General features: G+C 42.3%; 1 protein-coding gene across 3 annotated transcripts in view; it reads left to right on the top strand.

The window, feature by feature from the left end:
* Positions 1–8,305, top strand: part of rcor1 (REST corepressor 1) — a 98,219-nt gene extending 89,914 nt beyond the window's left edge. For 2 of the 3 annotated variants that reach the window (XM_055641179.1, XM_055641178.1), the window contains exons 9-12: positions 304–381; positions 2,604–2,661; positions 2,768–2,997; positions 6,475–8,305. In XM_055641179.1, the coding sequence (XP_055497154.1) occupies positions 304–381; positions 2,604–2,661; positions 2,768–2,997; positions 6,475–6,516 (408 nt within the window). In that variant the 3' untranslated portion in view covers positions 6,517–8,305. The remainder of the gene's footprint in view (positions 1–303; positions 382–2,603; positions 2,662–2,767; positions 2,998–6,474) is intronic. The other variant, XM_055641181.1, reaches the window with a different exon arrangement.
* The last annotated feature ends 9,747 nt before the right edge of the window (positions 8,306–18,052 follow it).

Genomic DNA, 18,052 nt, shown 5'->3' on the forward strand with positions numbered 1-18,052 from the left:
CAATCCACAGACTCAGCATCAATACATTTGCATTGTATAGGGTCATCTCTGACTGGGAAGGCCACCAAATTCACATGGACTGCATCCATTCAGAGCTTGCATCTGAAAAATTGTAATGTGAATAAGATGGTAATAAACACCGTGGGCCCTTGGCAATGCAACCCAGCAAGTCTTTGACATCTGTAAACTGTTTAGTCCCTTATACTACTAATAGCAGCAAACAACTATATGACTGGGTAAAATATTACCAATTCATGAGTGGCTTTCTTGGCTCATTAATATCTTTTTATTTGTACATTCTAGATCCAAAACGTGAAACAGATAAATGGTGCTCTGAAACAAAAATTACATGGTGGGATAGAGGAATTCAGGCCTCTGGAGGTAAGGAACTGTTCACCTCATTCAATTCTGAGTGTGAGGTTTAGAATGCCGCACTGGGTATGTGCTTAGAATCATGCAGCGTGGAAACAGGCCCTTCGGCCCAACTTGCCCATTCCGACTAACATGCCCCATCTACACTAGTCCCGCCTACCTGCGTTTGGCCCATATCCGCCTAAAAGGGTCCTATGCACCTGTCTAAATGTTTCTTAAATGTCATGATAGTACCTGCCGCAACTGCCTCCCCTGGCAGCTCATTCCATATTACCTACCACCCTTTGTATAATTAAATAAACAGTTGCCCCTCGGGTTCCTATTCAATCTTTCCCCCTTCACCTTAAACGTATGTCCTCTAGTTCTTGATTCCCCTACTCTGGGGGTAAAAGACAGTGCATTTACCCTATCCCTCTCCTGATTTTATACACCTCTATAAGATCTCCCCCTCAGTATCCTGCATACCAAGGAATAGAGTCCTATCCTGCCCAAACTACCCTTAGCTCAGGCTCTTCATTTCAGACAACACCCTGGTTAAATCTTCTCTGCACCCTTTCCAGCTTCAGAAAAATAAAATTACTGCTTTGTTTTTATGCATTTTATGCAAATTATTAGCATTTGCTGCATTGATAATACTTTTTAAATGCCAGTGATGCAGTGCCACATGCAAGCTTTTCTTAAATTTGTATAAAGCTCCGACTTCTTCCAAGATATCTGTTCATGTGCGCGCATTATGTCATTTGAAAGGAAAAAAAGGTTTACCTGGTGCAAAATCATGAGAGGAATAGATCGGGTAGACGCACAGAGTCTCTTGCCCAGAGTAGGGGAGTCAAGAACCAGAGGACATGGGTTTAAGATGAGGGAGGAAAGATAGGAACCTGAGGGGCAACTTTATCACGCAAAGGGTGGTGGGTATTTGGGATGCTGCCGGAGGAGGTAGTTGAGGCAAGTATATCGCATTGTTTAAGAAACATTTAGACAGGTACATGGGTAAGACAGGTTTGGAGGTATATGGGCCAAATGCAGTGGGACTAGTGTAGATGGCCAGTGTGGGGAAGTTGGGCAGAAGGGCCTGCTTCAATGCTGTAAGACTATGACTTGGTGTCATTTTAATTATAGTAGATGTCCAAGAGAACACAAGTGAAGGAAAAATACACTTGAGTGAGACTTCATTGTCTGCAAATCCTTTTTACCAAACCCATTATGTTCAGTTTGAGCTGCCAGGCAAACGCATTTAATTGGACCATTGCAGTCATTACCAGGTACATACTCTAATTCAGAACAAAACTTGAAATAAAAAATACCAACTAGAATTATGAAATGTGAAATGTAAGCTGGAAATGCTCAACATGCCAGGCAGCATCTATTGAAGACAAACTTAGTCAAAGGACAAATGGTTAGGAGTCTGGGTAATGTACCTTAACTAACGTGTGGTCATGAATTTGATATTGTGGACTTTGTTGCCTCAGTTAACCCTGGTCAGTTTTCAGATATAGTTTGAAAATACTGCTGTGTGTCAGGTGGCTGCTGCGATCTTACATAATAGATCACCCAGCTCTGAACCGGAAAGTTATGAGTTCCAACTCTACTCCACTTCATTCCAACTACAGGTTGCTATCATGGTGCAAGACTAAATGTATCGTGTATTTTCACATGAACTGTATTTCAGATGTGATTTTAAGGTGCCGTTTTTTTAATCATCAGCCTTGTTTAGAGCTGCATAAATGATCCCACTCTCAAGTTCTTGTAGTATACCGGTTAGCACGCAACAGAAGCTTTTTGCTGTACTTCGGTACACATGACAATAAATTGAACACTGTAGCAACTGAAGGTAGACACAAAAAGCTGGAGAGAAGGAATGGGTACCATTTCGGGTCGAGACACTTCTTCAGACCTGAAACGTCATCCATTCCTGCCTGCCCTGCTGAGTTACTCCAGCATTTTGTGTCTACCTTCGATTTAAACCAGCATCTGCAGTTCTTTCCTATACTATAGCAACTGACATTCATACCCCATTTATGATGATTAAATCACATTAACTGGATACTGGCGGTGCTGGCTCGAAGGGCCGAATGGCCTCCTCCTGCACCCATTTTCTATGATACCAATCACATTTACTGAGGGTAGCATCTTGTTGTACCATATTTGCAAGCAAGACAATGGGTGAGGGCACTTTAGAAGTAATTACATGTAAAGAAATTTGGAATATTAAATGCAAGTTTGTTCTTTAGACAAATCTGAAAATTAATGCTCGTTGGACAACTGAAGAGCAACTGCTAGCTGTTCAGGGTAAGTAAATGTTCTGCTTTTATTCTGATTTGGAATAAAAACGCAGGAATGTTTGTAAGAATGTATAAATCTTTGAGTAATGGGAGTTCTCCCACCACTCCCACAGCAATCAGAAAATATGGCCGAGATTTTCAAGCCATTTCGGATGTAATTGGCAATAAGACAGTTGTACAAGTGAAAAACTTCTTTGTGAATTATCGCCGTCGTTTCAACCTTGAAGAGGTTCTCCAGGAATGGGAAGCAGAACATGGTAGTGGAGAAGCAAACGGAAACATAGGGGACAAATCCCACAGCTCTCCTGACGTGGCTACTAAACTTTCTGAGGAGGATGAGGAGGTAAAACTTGGTCCTTTGTTTCAGGGCGGCATGGTGGTGCACTGATAGAGTTGCTTCTTACAGCGCCAGAGAGCCAGGTTTGATCATGACTATAGGTGCTGTCTGAATGGAGTTAGTACGATCTCCCCGTGACCTGCGTGGGTTTTCTCCGAGATCTTCGGTTTCCTCCCACACTCCAAAGACGTGTAGATTTGTAGGTTAATTGGCTTTGGTAAAGATTGTAAATTGTCCCTAGTGCATAGGATAGTGTTAGTGTATGGGGATCACTAGTTGGCGTGGGCCAGAGGGCCTATTTCCGCACTGTATTGCTAAACTAAACTTCATACACAGGAGCTTGCTAAAATCTAACTGGTGATATTTTCGGAAATCCTGGATAACGTGTTTGACAAGGATGTGTTAGGTGCAGCTACAAATGAACATTAAGTATGTGGCAGTTAACATTTAGATACGAACGCAGAAAACACTGGTTCACGACTCCTTTGCTATGATAGCAAATAGGCAAATAATATTTGCATATTTACCTAAATTGTTTCCCTAGTTCTTATTGGAGCTGTGCATTTGGTTTGGGACATCTAGTTTAGCTTAGAGATACAGCGTGGAAACAAGCCCTTCGGCCCCCCGAGTGCATGCCGACCAGCGATCCCCGCACACTAACACTTTCCTACACTTGGAACGATTTTTACATTTACCAAGCCAATTAACCTACAAACCTGTACGTCTTTGGAGTGTGGGAGGAAACCGAAGTTCTCGGAGACAACCCACGCAGGTCACGGGGAGAACGTACAAACTCCGTACAGACAGCACCCGTAGTCGGGATCAAACCCGGGTGTCTGGCGCTGTAAGGCAGCAACTCTACTGCTCAAGGGAGTCATAGTCGTACAGCATGGAAACAGGCCATGTGGCCCACAAAGTCTGCGCCGATCAGCGATCACCTCATACTCTTGTTCTACCCTACACACGAGGGACAGTTTACGATTTTGTACTGAAGTCTATTAACCTACAAACCTGCACGTCTTTGGAGTGCGGGAGGAAACCTGAGCACCCGGAGAAAACCCACGCGGTCACAGGGTGAATGTGGAAATTCCATACAGACATCACCCGTAGTCAGGATCAAACCCAGGTCTCTACCGTAAGGCAACAACTCTACCACTGTGCCACCCTGACATTGTTAGTTGTACAAGACCTGCTCTGGGAAGGATGGCAGATCACCCTAATGTGGGAAGGATGTTGTCAAGCTGGCATGGGTGCAGAGAACATTTATGAAGATGTTGCCAGGACTGGAGGGCCTGAGCTATCAGGAGAGGGTAAGCAGGCTAGGGCGTTATTTCTTGGAGCACAGGAGGATGAGAGTTGGATCTCATTGAACTATATAAGATCATGAGAGGAATAGTTTGGGTTGGGGGCAGAAATCGCTATCAAAACATGAGGGGAGACACAATTCCTTGGTGGCCACACAGACAGACACAGACAGACAGACAGACACAGACAGACAGACACAGACAGACAGACACACACAGACAGACACACACAGACAGACACACGCACAGACAGACACACGCACACGCAGCGTTTTGGAAGCTTCAGCCGTGGGTCCTGTGGACAGTAACATCGGGAGCTGACCTGTTTAAGAAATAACTGCAGATGCTGGAAAAATCGAAGGTAGACAAACATGCTGGAGAACTTGGCGGGTGAGGCAGCATTTATGGAGCGAAGGAATAGATGACGTTTCGGCTCGAGACCCTTCCTCAGACCAGATCTGAGGAAGCGTCTCGACCTGAAACGTCACCTATTCCTTTGCTCCATAGATATGCTGCCTCACCTGCTGAGTTTCTCCAGCATTTTTGTCTACCTTCGGGAGCTGACCTGGTTGGTGACCGACTCCGAACTCCAGCAACAGCAGCTTCGTCCACCCCGAATCGTGGGGCTTGAGTCGGCCCGTTTGCGGGGCCTTTCATCGCCCAGCGCGGCTTAAAATCGGTCGGCGGGGGCTTCAACATCGGCAGCCTCGATCTCCTCGATGCAGCAGTTTAATTTTAAGCCGCACCAGGCGATGAAAGGCCCCGCAAACAGGCTAATTCAGCCTTTAGAAAGCATCTGATACCCGCTTGAATCTTTCAAAAGCTACAATGTGATAAATAGCGCTTAAACAAATAAAACTGAAGCAAATAAAGGCAAACAAGAACCAACCTTGGAGGGGAGAGAGAGAGAGAGGTGGGAAAATCATACTAAATAACAGTGAGTGACCTGAATGAGGGAGTTACCTGCAAGCCAGCCAGGAAACCGGTTTGACTGGAGTCCTTAATGACCTGACCCGTTTAAATCCGATACTCGTTTAAATCTTTCCCATCCACCAATACATCCAATTAGATCAAATGGTGGTTGTACCCACATCAGACAGTTTTAAGAAATTCTCTGAATACCGTCAGTAATACTTGATCAAAACACAATTGGTGACACATTGTGTTAATACGATGTTAATAGAGACATTTAACAAGTGCTGAACAGTGACACCCTCACTGTCTCGCGGAAAGCGGAGATTTTAATAGATTTTTTTTTAACGAATTTCAAATTCCGGATTACAAAACATGGTCTCCCACCTCGCAAAGCATGGAGGGGACGTGTGTGTCCCCCCTCCCGGGATTTCGGCCCATGTTTCGGGTAAATGCAGTGTCTTTAAGTAAAAGAGTAGGTGAATAACGAACCGTAGGTTTAAGGCGAGGGAGGTAAGAACCTGAAGGGCAATTTGTTTACACAAAGGATGGTAGGTATATGGAACGAGCTGCCAAAGAAGGTAATTGAGGCAAGTACTATCACAATGTTTCAAAAGCACTTGGACAAATACATTGACTGGATAGGTTTAGAGGGGTATGGGTAATGCAGGCGGGTAGGGCTAGTGCAGACAGGGCATGTTGGTCAGCATGGGCAAGTTGAGCCAAAGGGCCTATTTCCACGCTGTATGACTATAAATGTTCACTTGAACAGGGTGTCCACTTGCATCTGACGTTGATGGTACTCCCCCCTATCAGGAAATCAGAATATGGAGTCAATGTAATCTTTTCCCGATCCGTCACCCCAGCACACCTGCCCTCCATTATATTGAAGAATGCCTTGCAGTAAAGATCTCAACAAAGCTTTGCTATCTTCAATCAGGTTGAAGTAGGGAAGATAGGCACAGCTGGAGTAAGTGGGTCAGGTAGCATCTCGGGAGAACCAGGGTAGGAGCCGTCGGATCAGGGGGGTGGAGGTGCTGGAAACAAGAAAAAAGACTCCCGACTCGAAACATGGCCTTACCATGTTCTCCAGAGATGCTGCCTGACCTGCGTTACAACAGCACTTTGTATCTTTTTTGACATCTTCAAGCATTCAGCATTTCTGTAAAACCTGAGTCTCAACAACAGATGGCACTAAAATTAAAAGGCACGCTATAGAAACGTTTTTTTTTTGTGCTTGTAATCACTTTAAAAAATATATTTTCAGGTTCCTTCTGAGCTTGACGTAAGATATCGAACTGCATCATGAGAGTGGCCAACAGCTGATGATCTGAACATGCTATCTTGCCGGCTGTTTGGTCCAGGTCATCCAAAGATGCCAAACCTCAACCAACCACCTCCACCAACTCCCCAGGACCAGCTTCCAGCTTCACACCAAAAAAGCTGCAATATTCACAGACGGACACTTACTTCTGCCTTACCCTGCCTCTGCCATCAGGACAACCTACTTTTCATCAGAGTCACGGAAAAAAAAAAACCTTTGATGCAACAACATGCTTCTAAACAAAACAGGGAATTCACAATAATGTTCGTGGATAACTATTGTTTTTTCACCTAACCAGTTCATGATTTAATGTTCCCGAGGCATTAATAATTTGTATATTTTTGGAATGGTGACTGCCATCAAATACATCTTTGATACTTCCCTCGCAAATATTTTATGATTTAATGTGAATGCCATGATTGTATATTGTATTAACTGGCGTACAGGAAATGGATGTCTGAACTGTCTCTAAATTATTGGGTACTTTAACTGTAGTTTGGACTGTCTCATAGACTTTAAACATACCTCCCAGTCTGAGGAAACTTGAAAGGCCTTTTACTAGCATTTTCATGCAGAGATTTAAAAATGATCGGTTTTTATTTAAGTTTCATCTTATATGCTGTACAGTATTTTGGTAGTTCTTCCACATCACGAATGGAGAGAATTTTTACTTGAATATTGCAGTTACTGGACTGAAACTGGTCATATTCAGGTATAGAAGATTAGCACAGCTAAGCTGTACAGTGTTCACTGCAGAATGAGATGTTCTAACCATACCGAGTTCCTTCTTATTCAACATGGTGACGGGTGAAGCACAATGCGCTGCGGATTCATTGGGATCATTACAGTCATTTGAGTCTATGCATGTTTCTGTGTAAGAATGGGTGTTTACAATTTCTACATTAATATTTGCCTGAAATGCAAACCATTATTAGTCCTTTCTGGGAATAATGTCCCGACATTTAGAATTTTCTAAATTAAGTTTGTTAAAATTGCTTATGGGTTGCTGCTGATATGTAGTGATGTTTGCCAGAATTTCAAAAATATATATAAGGATTTAGTTTGCAATAAATTGAGCATGTTTTTATATAGCCTCTTGATGTGCTCAATAGGAAGTTCTTTTTTAAGAGAAAAGTCATTGTGTTTATATTGCAGATTTATATTTTATTGCCTGTTACTGCTAATTTTAACAGAAATAATTGTTAGTGAGAAATTATTATTTGCGAGGTTTTAAGCATTATGTATCATGGTTCGACATTCATTGAGAAATGGTGATATTACAGTACTGCTTTGAATATTGTGCAAGGTTCCTGCCAACCTTGCATTTTTAACAAACTATTATGATATTGCGTCCAGGATAGAGTGGGAGGGATGAAAACCATCATCGATCAAAGAAGGAACAAACTGAAAAATGGGAAAATTGTAAATGCCACTTGTATAAAATTGTACTTCTAACTTCTCAATATGCACACAAGAGTTTTGGTAACGCAAAATAACTTTTGAAGGTAACTTTCAGAAAGGAAAAGAAACTTCTTAAATCCCTTTTATTTTTCTACGGTTTAACCTGCCAGAATCCTGTATTTGTAATGTTTTTTCTGCTTCTGAAGGCTGGAACAGTAATGGGACTGTCATGCAAATATTCAATATCTCGTATTAAACATTTATAGCTTGGAAGAGAACTGAAGTATTTGGTCTCAAATAAAATCTATTAGAATTATTGCATTGTATTATGTTTGAAATGCCACCTTGAAATAAACAAAATAATTGTATAAAATGCTCAGATACCTACATAGTTGATTATTTACAAGTCTCGCTCAGCAAACGAAATTCTTCATTGCATTTCATTAAACTGAATACACTTTCCTGGATGTAACAAACTTACACATTAACATAAATGAAATTATTCAAGTATGTTGGATAGAAATTTGTGATAGTGGGCATACTTTGGGAGCAGGATACCTTGTGTGCTGGGAGAAGCATGAGGAACAAAAAGTCATCTTACAAAGCTCAGCACTGTCTTTTTACAGCTCCTGTCAGTTGTTTCCTCTACATTTAAAACTCAAGTGGTTGTTTCAAACACATTTATGTTTTTATTGTTCCAAATTATCTTTCTGACTTGATAGCCCACTAAAGTAACTTGAAAAGAATGATTACAGCTAAATAAACCTCTATTTGAAACAGTTTAGCTACATGACCAGTTTCATTGTATATTTGTTATACATGACCAGTTTCATTGTATAAGTGTGTAAAATAATACCATTTTAAAAAATATTGGAAAAGCCGATGTATAAATACAAGAGATTTATAAATACAAGGCTTTTCCGATATATGTGTGTGTGTGTGTGTGTGTGTGTGTATATATATATATATGTGTGTGTGTATATATGTGTGTGTGTATATATATGTATGTGTATATGTATATGTATATATATATATATATGTATATATATATATGTGTGTGTGTGTGTATGTATATGTATATATGTATATATGTATATATATATGTATATATGTATATATATGTATATGTGTATATATATGTATATATGTATATATATATATGTATATATATATATGTATATATATATGTATATGTGTGTGTGTATATGTATATTGAAAACATGGGGCTTCGAGCTGTTTAAATTATGAGGGCTATTGAATTTAGTTTCAATACATTTTAAATAACTTGACCCTCTAATGACTGGAAAGAAACTTAATGCAGTAACTGTAATGCCATAAGTCCAACGCTATGAATGGTTTCCCTTTACGGACAAGTTGTGCTAGAAAATCATTATCGACAACTTGTGTTAAAAGTTACAAGGTACTTAATTTTGTTCCAGTCAGGAGATGCCAGGGCAGTCAATAACTTGGAGGTTTTTTAGGAGCGTTTTATGTTGGGATTCAAGAGGCTTTGGATTTATCAGGTGAAGACATAGAAGCCAATAATGGAATTATTAATTTGGGGAATCTGAGACTTCTAAATCTGGAGGATATTACAATGAGAGGAATGGGGATTCAGGGATCTGAGAAGAAGAATTTAGAGCCGTTTAGTACAGCAGGATGGGTGGTAGATGAATTTCAGTCAGTATGAGGAGATTGGCAGAATGTCAGATACCAGAAGAGAGAGTTGGGAAGATACACAAAATGCTGGAGTAACTCAACAGGACAGGCAGCATCTCTGGAGAGAAGGAATGGGTGACGATTCAGGTCGAGACCCTTCAGAGAGAGTTGGGAAGGATGGTGAGGAATGCAATGGAATAAGACAAATGTAGAGATAATAAATGTGGATCAGAGTTTCAGTGGTGGTCGTGCAGAGAAAGCAAATGAGATGGTTGATGTATTGGTGGGAGGAGGTCGTAGGGAGAAATCTGTAGGGGAGCCAACGTGAACAACAGGAGATGCTGCCAAGAATGGAGGTGGGATCTGGCAGGGCCTGTAAACATGTTCAAGACCTGGTACTGAGAGCAGATCAGTCTGTTCAATGAACTTTATGTATCTTTGTCCGTGCCAGTAACGTGGTGACTCTTGTGTACTGCCTAGGTGAGGTCTGCTGTATGATTTTACCATGTTGCATGCAAAAGCAATGCATTTAACTGTACCTAGTTGCACGTGACAATGTGTCATTGAATTGAGATGCTCATGATGGTTTGAAAGGGATGGAAAGCTTGGAGATAAATATAAATAGATGGAATAGAAACGTAGAAAATAGGTGCAAGAGGAGGCCATTTGGCCCTTCGAGCCATTGATTGTGATCATGGCTGATCGTCCCCAATCATTAATCCGTGCCTGCCTTCTCCCCATATCCCTTGATTCCACTAGCCCCTAGAGCTCTATCTAACTCTCTCTTAAATCCATCCAGTGATTTGACCTCCACTGCCCTCTGAGGCAGGAAATTCCACAAATTCACAACTCTCTGGGTGAAAAAGTTTTTTCTCACCTCAGTCTTAAATGGCCTCCCCTTTATTCTAAGACTGTGGCCCCTGGTTCTGGACTCGCCCAACATTGGGAACATTGTTCCTGCATCTAGCTTGTCCAGTCCTTTTATCATTTTATGTTTCTATAAGATCCCCGTTCTATAAGATCTATTCCACCAAAGCTAGAATCTGCCTAGGAATGGCATTTATGGTTATAACCAAAACAAAAGTTTTTATTTCCCTGATATTTGGAGGACATCCATGCGTTAGACAGCCATTTGACCAATTCAACAGAGATGAGATTCGGAGAACTGCGAATGAAGTTGATAGACACAAAATGCTGGACTAACTCAGCGGGACAGGCAGCATCTCTGGAGAGAAGGAATGGGTGATGTTTTGGCTCGAGACCGTTCTGAAGTTGGATTTGGTAGGTGTAAACCTGCACACGGGAGCTTGTGGTGCTGAGGGAAAACGTTCTTGTGGCTAAAGGGATCAGAGGGTATGGAGAGAAGGCAGGTACAGGATACTGAGTTGGATGATCAGCCACAATCATATTGAATGGCGGTGCAGGCTCGAAGAGCCGAATGGCCTACTCCTGCACCTATTTTCTATGTTCGGGGCAGAAATAAAAAGTAAGGCAGGCAAAGACGGGTGCTTCCAGAAACCAGCGATTACAGTCAGAATCCTGAGGAGAGGAAAGTAGGTGATTCTCTGAGGATAAGGAAATATAAATGTTTTTGTTCGGAACGGACTTGTAGGGCCGAGATGGCCTGTTTCCGTGCTGTAATTGTTATACGGTTAAATGGTGCTGGGAAAGTGCAATCTGCCCAGTGGTGGTGGACAGACACTGAAGGGTTGGTGTGATCTAATATTTAGAAGGTTCAGATGAACTACAAGGAAATATAAAATGATCATAAATATATCAGTAGAAATGACCTGTTGCAGGTATGAGTAAATGCTGATCAAAGCGTTAGCAGGAACTTGACAAGTCAGTTATGCCCAAGTAAATAATTTATTTTTTTGAGAAAGTCACAAATTTGGTGATTAGAAATTAATTGTCAATTTGCACATCTAATAGGTGTTTTGATTAAGATATGAACAAGATAATTAATATGCTGAAGGAAGGAACTGCAGATGCTGGTTCGCACAAAAAAGAGACAAAGTGCTGGAGTAAATGATATAAAGGTGAGTGGTTTTGCAGATAGTGAAGATGGTTGTGAAAGATTGCAGCAGGATCTGGATCGATTGGCCAGGTGGGCGGAGGAATGGTTGATGGAATTTAATACGGAGCAGTGTGAGGTGTTGCATTTTGGGACGTCGAACAAGGGCAGGACCTACACAGTAAATGGTGGGCCTCTGGGTCGTGTTGTAGAGCAGAGGGATCTAGGAATACAGGTGCATGGTTCCTTGAAGGTCCAGTCACAGGTAGATGTGGTGGTCAAAAAGGCTTTTGGCACTTTGGTCTTCATTAGTCAGAGTATTGAGTACAGAAGTTGGGAGGTCATGTTGCAGTTGTATAAGACGTTGGTGAGATCACATTTAGAATATTTTGTTCAGTTCTGGGACACCATGTTATAGGTAAGATATTGTCAAGCATGAAAGGATTCAGAAAAGATTTACGAGGGAGTTGCCAGGACTAGAGGGTGTGAGCTATAGGGAGTGGTTGAGTAGGGTGGGTCTCTATTCCATGGAGCGCAGGAAGATGAGGGGAGATCTTATAGAGTTATACAAAATCATGAGAGGAATAGATCAGGATAGAATGTACCACTAATTTATTTATTTATTGTTTATTTGTTCCGAACAAGTAAAGACATAAATAGGAATAAATAACAACAACAAAATCGAAATAGTCAAACAATTGGACATTCCAGGCAATATTTGCAAAGCAATGAAAAGCATAAAGCAAAATTTAAATGTCCCAACACTTTTTCTTTACAAGCTCGAAAAGGAGTGAGAAGAAGAATAACTTATTTAATCTCACCCCTTCTCCCGAAACCCTTCTTCCATATTTAATAATTTATTAATTAATAATAATAATACCCCAGACAGTTTTTAGAGATGCATACTTGCTGGTTGGTGTGGATTCAGTGGTCTGAAGGGCCGCTGTACCTCTAAATAATACTGGATTAAAAGGCAGAATTTGGGCACAGAGATAGAGTTATGGGACCAAATGGAGTTTCATTTCCTGAAGGGAAAGCAGGAACATTTTTAAGGTGCTGAATGGGTGATTGTGAAAACAGTCATTCAAAATACCAGAAAAATAACAGGATTTATGGTTTTTGCTGTAGCTGTAAGTAAAACTAGCATCTACACGAGATTATTGCGGGTCTTAGCACTTTATAATGTCATTTCTCATCGAATATTCAAGTTGACAAATTTTAAAACCGATTCCCCCTCATCAGCTTGGAGCTGGACAAAAATGAATTGATAAGATTTGATATAAGTAAATGTTTATTGGCCAAGTATGTACACATACAAGGAATTTGCCTTGGTGCTCCGCTCGCAGGTAACAACATGACATATAGTAAACATTTAAGAATAAAACAAAACATTAAGAATAAAACATTATAGTTTAAACGTGTGAATGAAGTAAAATACCAGCACACAAGCTACAGACTTGGTTATAGAGTAGAGCTACTGCTCGTGGGGGAAAAAAGCTGTTTTTATGTCTGGCTGTGGCAGCTTTGACAGTCCGGAGTCGCCTTCCAGAGGGAAGTGATTCAAAGAGTTTGTTGCCAGGGTCAGAGATGATCTTATCTGCTCGCTTCCTGGCCCTCGCAGTGTACAGTTTGTCAATGTGGGGGGGGGGGGGGGGGGGAGGTTGCAGCCAACAACCTTTTCAGCTGATCAAACGATTCGCTGCAGCCTCTGAATGGCGTGCTTGTAGGGCTCGAAATTAGCGGTTGCCCGGGTGCCACTGACCACTCAAAGTGCCGCCGGGCAACCTAAACGGCGAGTTATTTTGCCCGGCTTGGCAACTTACCGGAAATATACCGTGGGAAAGATGCTAAGTGGCGTGATGGAGGGTCGGAGCGAATGACGGGCCGCGCACAGCAGCAGCGGCGGCTCCATCCCCTCCTCCCGCAACCCGCACGGCCTGATAACGCTATAGGCTCTTTGCTGCTAGCGGCCGCTGCTGCCACTCTGCCAACGGCGCTTTCTAAACAAATCCTTGGAGGAGGGAGACGAGCCAAAACACTCTCAGCAAACCTGCACCGCAGCCAAGATCGATCCCGGTCTCCGGCGCTGTGATCGCTGCCGAACCGCCACTCGACCATCCGAGAGCCCCCCCCCCCCCCCCCCCCCCCCCCCGCGGGTGGCCAGAGACGCCGGGAGTCAGATGGGCGCGGTGCCCCCAGGCCCACAGCCAGCACAGAGAAGCAGCGCTAAACCCAGCTCAACTCTACCTGTCCCGCCAGGTTACCCCTGCCTGCATTTACGGGAAGTATGTCATCAGTCCGGGCATGACCAGGCGAGACGGGCAGAGTTGAGCTGCATTTAGCGCTGGATTGAGCCTCCGAAGCCTCGCGGGCGTGTGAGTGAGCGCATGCACGTGTGGCCACCAAGATATTGTGTCCCCCGGTCCCCTCCATATTTCGATAGCGATTTGAGCGATGATGCCGGTGTTGTCTGAGGAGCGCTGACCTTCCTTCCCACCCTCTCCCTCTCCCTCCACCCCCCTTATCCTGAGACCCCTCCTTTCCATCCCGCACTGATCCCCATTCCTGCCTCTATTCAGTCCTCACTGATATCCCCTGTGCTCCCCTCCTCATCTACACCCCCCCCCCCCCCCCCCCCCCCCCCCATCTATTCATCCTGCACTGATCTCCATATCCACCTTGCATTGATTCTCATGCCACTCCCCATCAATCCTACACTGGTCCCCCAATTCATCCTGTACTGACCCCCCTTCCCATCCATCCCGCAATGCTCCACCCCTCCATTCTCCACTTGTTCCCCCCCTCCATCCCCCCCCACTCCACCCCACCCCCCCCGACATCCCCCCCGCCCTCCCCTCCCCATCTTACCTACTCCAACCAACATGCACTAATTCCCCTGCCTCAATCTCAATCCATCCAATCCGCACCGATTGCCTTCTCAACTCCCCCCCCCCCCCCCTCCCCCGTCACCCGCCACCTATCCACCCCGCACTGATTCACGCCCCCCTCCCGAACCTATTGTGCTGGAAATGTCTTCAGAGCGAACATTGACTATGTTTGATAACGGAATGCAATCAGTACAAATGTGTTTTAATTCCCAATGTTATTATTTGTTTTAATCCATAAAGATGGATTCATTAAATTGTGAACACGTGAAACATTAAAACCGCAATGTTCGATTGTCACTGCTACCGTTGACACGTTATTACAGAATTCATTTTAACGTCAAATCAATGCTCTTAATATGGAGTATCAGTACTGTAGTTATTTAATTAGCAACATTTACAACTATACGTTGGATTTATCCAGGTTTTACTTCTACAGTCAGTCATATACATCACAAATTTGGTCAGGAGATATTTCAGTTGAAATTTTAATGTTAATTCTGAAGTGGGAATGATGGAAGCAGCGTTTATCAACAATTTTTTTTTTTAAATTTGTTGCTTACAAACTAGGTATCTTCATTGCTGTTCGCAACACATACAACTAATCTGAATGTCTGGTAATGTGGCGTCTTGACACCTTTAAATATTACCAAAAGAACATTTGCTGCATTTATGTCCTTTGGCCATCTCTTGTTAGTTAGTGTAATGTTTAACCTATCAGATGGATATAGTCGGTTTTGACAGCTATTATCATAAAATGCCTTTAGAAAATTCCTTGCAACCTGTAAATTTTGTTGTGGATAAATTATGTGGGAAGTGAGAGTGTTTCTGTGCCAATAGCAATAACGACCCATGCTATGGCCATGTCATGGTAATTTTCGGTCCTTCACAGAAAACATGCTTGCATCAATCTGCAGTGTGCATGGTTAAGCATATATGTTATCAAGGTCCAGGATTTATTGACACAGGTTGCTCATACGCTGAATAATCCAACCACATTTTTGTTTGGAAGTGGAAAGAACTAATAGAAATTGCATTAATTGCAATGTGTAAAAAGAGTTGAGATACTATATTATAATTTTGCTGCATGTCATTGTGGGATATATCATGTCTTGATTGGTGAATATGTTTAGTTTGTGACTTTATTTGAAGCAGAAATAATATGTGAATGCTTCATTGAGCATAATTCCGACTGGTAACTACGCACTTCATCTGAGCACATTATCGCACGCTTCATGCAAGCCGTCTTAAATGACCACCTAAACTCATTTGGCAACTTAAAAAGCTGCTAAGGTTGCCCGGCTGGCAACAGGGAAAGTTAAGCGAGAGCCCTGGCTTGGTGGCTGAGCCAAACCAGACCATGATGGAGAAAGTGAGGATAGACTCTACGATGGCCGTGTAGAATTGGACCGTCATTGCCTGTTTATAATAGGGGATCTTGCTGACTTTTTGTCCATCTTTGCTTAATCCGTGTATCTGTTGAGGAAAACCATACAAATTCTCACCAGAAAGGATAAGCAAATTTGTGTTATTTAAATAGCCTGTGTAGTCAGTAGAGTTGCTGCCTCACAGCGCCAGAGACCTGGGTTCAACCCTGACGATGGGTGCTGTCTGTACGGAGTTTGTACGTTCTCCCTGTGACCGTGTGGGTTTTTCTGAGCGCTCCGGTTTCCTCCCACACTCTAAAGACGTTTGTAGATTAATTGGCTTTGATAAAAATTGTAAAAGTGTGTAGGATAGTGCTAGTGTACAGGGATCGCTGATCGGTGTGGACTTGGTGGGCCAAAGGGGCTGGTTCCATGCTGTATCTCTAAACTAAATTAAGCGTGCTTCGAAACTGAGAGAAAATTGCATTATCATGTGAGCAAATCAAGAATTGTTACCTCTTGTCAGGTGAACATTAAAGAAGAAAAATTCACTTGCGTGAGCCTCCCACGCCTTTTAAAACAACCTTGTTAGATGCAACCTAGATGCGCAGAGTCCCTTGCCCAGAGTAGGTGAATCGAGAACCAGAGAACATACGTTTGTGATGGGGAAAAAAAAGATCTGGGGGAGTCACTTTTTCACATAGTGGTGGTGGGTGTATGGAACAAGCTGCCAGAGGAAGTAGTTGAGGCAACAATTAAAGATTTTTTTTTCGGCAACTGCCGGTGACATATCAGGGCCGCCGAAAGATTTTTGAACATTTCAAAATCCAGTGGCGACAAAACAAATGTTGCGATGTTTGAAACAACACCACGCTTCAATACGTCATCACGCCACAGATTTATCAGTGACCTGGTACGTCAGTTAATTACGGTGGCTGTCGCTGAAAAAAAATCACCATGTGGGACAGGCCCTTAAGACGGGTACATGGATAGGACAGGTTTGGAGGGATATGGGCCGGATGCAGGCAAGTGGGACTAGTGTAGCTGGGACATGTTGGCCGGTGTGGGCAAGTTGGGTCGAAAGGCCTGTTTGTTTCCACGCTGTATCACTCTGACTTACAACAACCAAGCAATGTTATACTCTCCCTCATTTGCAGTAAGGACTATTGATGCCAGCAGACATCAGCTTCAAACTAAGATAGCTGGTTGTAGGTCGATGGTGATGCAATTGAATAGAAGTCTGTTTTTGTAAACAACACGTTAGCAAAATATTTGTGCAGCAAATTTGGTAGCACATTACATTAAATCCACCGATTATTAATCATTGTTAGATTTACCGTTCCTTGTGTCTTGAAGAGTACCACTTAAAGTGAGTCTATGGCATGGTTTTGGTTATTTTGCTGTGCTATGTTAAGCCAAATGTTGATGTGTTTTATTGTACTGAAACAATAAAATTCATACTTGCAGTAGCACAATAAGTATTTTATAATAAATCATGCAGAAAATTGTTGTTTATTATAATAAATCATACAAGGTATTGTAGTTTATTAGAATTCATACAAAATATTTTCGATCAATTAAGGGCAGGAAATCTCGTGAGGTCAAATGCTATGTTGTTATTTAAAAAAAGCTTCCATTTCAATCTTTCCCTAGCTCGGATAGTGTGTAATCAGGCCCTTCGGCCCAACTTGCCCATGCCGACCAACATGTCCCTGAAACACTAGTCCCACATGACTGTGTTTGGCCCATATCCTTCTAAACCTGTTGTATCCATGTACCTGTCTAAATGTTTCTTAAACGTTGCGATAGTACCTGCATTTATCTTTGGGGTAGTACTTGCATTAAACATGACGGTACCTGCATTAAACATGACTAGAGCCAGGATGTTTAGGCACTAAAAAACACTGAAATAGGCAGGCAAAAATTACAAAAAAGGCACGAAAAAGGCATTTTTTGACCAAAAAAGGCATATATTTCCACGAGAAAATATGGTTTAAAATGATAATATAAATAATAATAATAATAATAAATTTTATTTATGAGCGCCTTTCAAGAGTCTCAAGGACACCTTACAAAAATTTAGCAGGTAGAGGAAAAACATGTAAGGGAATGAAATAAATAGTAGAGACATGACTAGTACACAAAGTAAAGACAGAATTCAGTTCAAAACACAATATGAGGCAATTAATGCACAG

Source organism: Leucoraja erinacea, chromosome 9 (genome assembly GCF_028641065.1).
Source record: "Leucoraja erinacea ecotype New England chromosome 9, Leri_hhj_1, whole genome shotgun sequence".
Lineage (NCBI taxonomy): Eukaryota > Metazoa > Chordata > Chondrichthyes > Rajiformes > Rajidae > Leucoraja > Leucoraja erinaceus.